The 5,498-nt window shown below is 38.0% G+C and overlaps 1 protein-coding gene across 1 annotated transcript; it reads left to right on the forward strand.

Moving 5' to 3' along the window:
* The first annotated feature begins 388 nt into the window (after nt 1-388).
* LOC115790189 (extracellular calcium-sensing receptor-like) lies at nt 389-4,291 on the forward strand. Its single transcript, XM_030743885.1, has 8 exons — nt 389-489; nt 1,036-1,330; nt 1,439-1,728; nt 1,820-2,115; nt 2,513-2,718; nt 2,856-3,077; nt 3,189-3,312; nt 3,393-4,291. Exons 2-8 carry the CDS (start codon nt 1,070-1,072, stop codon nt 4,289-4,291), a joined length of 2,298 nt encoding a protein of 765 aa, XP_030599745.1. The 5' UTR covers nt 389-489; nt 1,036-1,069.
* Nucleotides 4,292-5,498: the final 1,207 nt, after the last annotated feature.

Consider the following 5,498-nt stretch of genomic DNA (forward strand, 5'->3'; position numbering starts at 1 on the left):
TAAACTTCTACCTGAAGTAGTATACAGACACATTAAAACATAATAGTAATAAGGCTATACAACATAAACACTTATTCAAAGGCCAGTGGGCAAGGGCATGTCCTTTTGATGATTAAATGAAAAAAAAAAAGAAAACCTTGTCTAAGGAGCTATATAACTGAGTGAAAATAAACTCACACCCATGTACACACACTATAAGGCAGGGATGGAGATAGCAGCTCTTGTAATTAATCTAATATTACTTGTGTGTTTGCTTAACCTGAACTCAACTGTTGCCTTGTCAGTATGTCAAAGGACTATGCTTACAGTGGCTCAGGCCAGTATTACAGCATCATCTGTGAATTGCAAGCTACAGGGAAGCACTCGTCTGCCTGCATTCTCACTGGATGGGGACTTTGTCATTGGAGGTGCTTTTTCTCTTCACTCCTACACTCACACAGTTTACAGTAACTACACCAGCATCCCTGAGCCTGTGAGATGCAAAGGAAGGTCAGTAAATGGAAGAAGCGGGTGCTAAAAAAGTGTTTCACAGTGTAAGAATAAACAGGTTTTCACATGTATGATGATCATTTGTGCTGCATGACTTTTGTGTAGTTCTGAAAGTGTCAACAAGACAAGTATTCTAATAGGTGTTTGTATACTTTTTAAGGTAAATTTTTGTGTATTTTCAAAACAGAAACCATATCTGTTTTAAAAATATTGAACAGAAAATTAAATAACTTTACATTTTTATGTACAATTTTCTATGGAATTCTCATGCTAATCTCTTGTGCTAAATGTAACTGTTCAGGCAATGTGAAGTGATTATCATCTGAAACTGCCAATCTTTTCTTAGTGTGTGTGTTACCTGAACTAATCTGACCTGAATCTGTATTGCTTAAATTCAGAGTTGACAGCACTAATGCCAAAGACCTGTGCTTTTCACATGCAGTGGTCTTTGCCATACTTGCAAATCGTACTTAATGTGTTTTGTTTTAAAATTTTACCAGACCTAAATTGATTGCCTAAATTCTAACATGATATGACTGTCTGCAGCATTGACACCAGTGAGCTGCAATCATCACGTGCAATGGTCTTTGCCATAGAAGAGATTAACAACAGCACAAAGCTGCTGCCTGGAATCAGGCTTGGTTATCAGATCTATGACTCATGTGCATCAGTGCCTGTGGGAGTGCATGTGGCATTTCAGTTTTTGAATAGCTTCGACCCTGTGTTTTACACTGGTAATGATTGCTCACAATCTGGTATGGTGGTAGCTGTTGTTGGTGACTCTGGGTCTACGCCATCAATAAGCATCTCACGACTCATCAGTGCCTTTAATATTCCTCAGGTAAATATTTAGAATTCCTGGCAAACTGGGGATTCAAAAAGGAAATGTGCATGATGTGTGTTTGTGCAGTTCTTTCAATGTTACACTGTTTTATTTCTTTTGGGTTAGGTGAGCCACTTTGCCACATGTGCATGCTTGTCTGACAAGCAGCAGTACCTGAGTTTTTTCAGAACAATCCCCAGTGATCAGTTCCAAGCTGAAGCTCTAGCCAAGCTGGTAAAACACTTTGGCTGGACTTGGATAGGTGCTGTCCGGTCAGATTCAGATTATGGAAATAATGGCATGGCATCTTTTCTAGAAGCAGCACAGAAAGAGGGGATCTGTGTGGAATACTCTGTATCCTTCTACCGTACCCACCCACAGAGCAAGATTCAGAAAGTAGCCAATGTTATCCGCAGGTTTTTACATCACAAATATTTAGATATTGCATGAAGATTAATTTGTGATGTGTTGACACAGTGTTTCTAATGTGCTATATTTTCTCTCAAGGTCTAAAGCTGTGGTTGTTGTGGCATTTGCATCTTTTGGAGACATGAAGATCCTGTTGGAGGAGCTATCACGTGAGCCTTTCCCACCTCGCCAGTGGATAGGCAGTGAGTCATGGGTAACCAGCACAGAATTAGCACAGTTCAGTTTTTGTGCTGGGGCCATTGGATTTGGGATTCAGAAATCTGTAATCCCAGGTTTCAGAGACTTCCTGCTGAATCTTTCTCCCTCTCAAGTGGCTGCTTCCCCAATGCTTACTGAGTTCTGGGAGGATGCATTCAACTGCTCACAGAAAAAAGGTAAAAAAGTTTGCTTAATTTTTAAAAAATCTCATTAACCATGTAGTTGTACAAAGTCCACTGCTGATATATGACCTGACCCCTTTTCACCTACTGATAATGATCAAATATGAATTGAACACAGGTGTATATCTGGAAATATTCTCACTTGATATGATGACTTTTCAGGTCATCATATCAAGGGGACTTAATTATAATTCTAATTAGAATTAAGTCCCCTTAATTCTAATTTTATACTCATATATACTTATATTATTTAATCCCCTTTTATTCTGGTTTTACAAATTTGAGGCATACCGCTAACATAATTTGCTAAAATTAATCAACCATAACACACCTGAAATGTAGTTTAAATTTTAGGCTTGAATACATCTTCTCTGTCTTTTTATGTTTTTAGTTCCTGCTGCAGACAAGAAAGTGTGTGATGGAACTGAAAACATGCAGAATCTCCAAAGCCAGTACACTGACACATCTCAGCTTAGAATTACTAACATGGTGTACAAGGCTGTGTATGCAATAGCTCATGCCATCCATAATGCAGTGTGTCAGGGGAAAAATGCCACAGCTATGTGTGACAAACTAACTAAGTTAGAGTCCAAACAGGTCAGAATATGTTAATGCCAATGTCTTTCATCACCTCTAAAATAACTTGGATGAAATGAAATCTTAATATGTTAATACCAAAATATTATGCATTTTCCTTCTCTTCCCTCCCTTTCTGTCTTAATTCATTTTTACAGGTTTTAACTCAGTTGAAGAAAGTAAATTTTTCCCAGAATGGTTATGATGTGTCATTTAATGCTAATGGGGATCCTGTTGCTGTTTATGAGCTGGTTAACTGGCAGAAAAGTGAAAGTGGCATCACTGAGATAGTAACTGTTGGGCTGTATGATGCATCACTGCCAGCGGGCCAGGAGTTCCAAATTAACAGAAACATTACCTGGATGGAGGGTCGCATGCAAGTAAGTAGTCAAAGGACAAGAATGTGACAAATTAAACTTTGGTCAATGGAATCATTACATGTTGCATAGCAGCGTCTGAGATTCATTGTATTTGCTTTATGTCTTTCACAGGTGCCGGTGTCAGTGTGCAGTGACAGCTGTCCTCCAGGAACTCGTAAAGTGCTGCAGAAAGGAAAACCCATCTGCTGTTATGATTGTATACAGTGTCCTGAGGGAGAGATAAGTAACACTACAGGTAAAACTAAATGTTTGTCCATGCATGTAAAATGGTTTTATTCTACAAGTCTGCAGCATCTCATTTTTTCTTTCTTTCAGATTCTGCTGATTGTTTACCCTGCAACAAGGAATTCTGGCCTAATGCAAAGAGAGACATTTGTATCCCCAAGCCTGTAGAATTTCTTTCTTTTCAAGATGACCTAGGAATCATTCTTGCTACATTCTCAGTTCTCGGTGCCTGTCTGGCCATTATGACTGCAGCTGTATTCTTTCATCACAGGACAACTCCAATTGTTAGAGCCAACAACTCTGAGCTGAGCTTCCTGCTGCTCATTTCCCTGACTCTGTGTTTCTTATGTTCATTAACTTTCATTGGAGCACCATCTGAGTGGTCCTGCATGCTGCGTCACACTGCATTTGGCATCACCTTTGTTCTCTGTATCTCCTGTGTACTTGGGAAAACTATAGTGGTTTTGATGGCTTTTAAAGCTACACTTCCAGGTAGCAATGTGATGAAATGGTTTGGTCCTCCACAGCAAAGAATGACTGTTGTGTCTTTCACCTTTATTCAAGTTTTAATATGTACTATTTGGTTGGTACTTAGCCCTCCCTTCCCAATAAAAAATCTAACCACATACAAGGAGAAAATCATACTGGAATGTGCTTTAGGCTCTCACACTGGCTTCTGGGCTGTGCTTGTGTACATAGGGCTACTTGCTTCTCTTTGCTTTGTTTTAGCTGTCTTAGCCCGAAAATTACCTGATAATTTTAATGAAGCCAAGCTTATCACCTTCAGTATGCTGATATTCTGTGCAGTGTGGATCACCTTTATCCCAGCATATGTCAGCTCTCCTGGGAAATTCACTGTGGTTGTGGAGATATTTGCCATTCTGGCTTCCAGCTTTGGACTAATGATGTGTATATTTGCTCCAAAATGTTTTATCATATTATTTAAGCCCAAGAAGAACACCAAGAAATATGTAATGAAGAAAAATTAGTAATAGTTTGGCAGTGGTTCGAAAATGGGTAATATTGCAATTGTAAATTTAAATTGTACACATTCAATACACATTTCAATATTCTTCTTACATGAAACATTTACTATTTTTTCCCTGAAATTGTTGAAAATTTGTATGCCCATTTTAAAAGAAAAAATTCAATTATTAATTTTACATGTAATTGTTTTATGTATGAATATTTATTTCACAGTTAAGCACATTAATAAATGTAAAGTCACATTCCACACTAACAGCGTTCTGAGTTATTTCTCAGTGGTTTGATACAATTTATTCTAACATTTCCATCTGTATCAAACACCAAGAGCAAAAGTACAAATGTAAGTGCAATGTGAACTGAGTGAACTTCTTTCATAGTATAACTATATACACCTATTTGGTACAGCTTTTATTATTTATTCACATAATGTTCATTAATTTTTGGTCTGTCAAGTGAACAAAATACATTTTCATTAGTTATGAACAGTAACGACATGAATGAAATTAGCATATAATTTTTCTTTTTTTTTTTCTTTTTTACTGACCATTTGTTTGGCCAACATATCAATACAAGACATTTAAAGAGAAAATCATGTCTTGTGTGAAATTAAAAAGTAATAGCTGACATCTGGAAAAACTCATAGGAGGTAAAAACAGTAGAGTATACACGATTGATGAAAACCCTCCTGACTTGGGGGGTGACAAGTCTCGTTGGCAATGTGTCAGTCAGACATTTAGTGGAAAAATCTACCAAATCAACATACCTGGACCTTCTCCTCTAGTGACCCATCGTGAATGAGGGAGCAGCCCAAAGATGCTTTTTTTTTGTTTGTTTGTTTTTTTAATTCATTATTATCAGGCTGTCCTAAAAGCTCCCTGAAAAGCCTTCAGCTGATCCAAAATGCTGCAGCTAGAGTACTGACAGGGACTAGAAAGAGAGAGCATATTTCTCCCATATTGGCTTCTCTTCATTGGCTCCCTGTTAAATCTAGAATAGAATTTAAAATTCTTCTCCTCACATACAAGGTCTTGAATAATCAGGCACCATCTTATCTCAAAGACCTCATAGTACCATATCACCCCAACAGAGCACTTCGCTCTCAGACTGCTGGCTTACTTGTGGTTCCTAGGATACTTAAGAGTAGAATGGGAGGCAGAGCCTTCAGCTTTCAGGCGCCTCTTCTGTGGAACCAGCTTCCAGCTTGGATTC

This window comes from Archocentrus centrarchus, chromosome 13 (assembly GCF_007364275.1).
Source record: "Archocentrus centrarchus isolate MPI-CPG fArcCen1 chromosome 13, fArcCen1, whole genome shotgun sequence".
Lineage (NCBI taxonomy): Eukaryota > Metazoa > Chordata > Actinopteri > Cichliformes > Cichlidae > Archocentrus > Archocentrus centrarchus.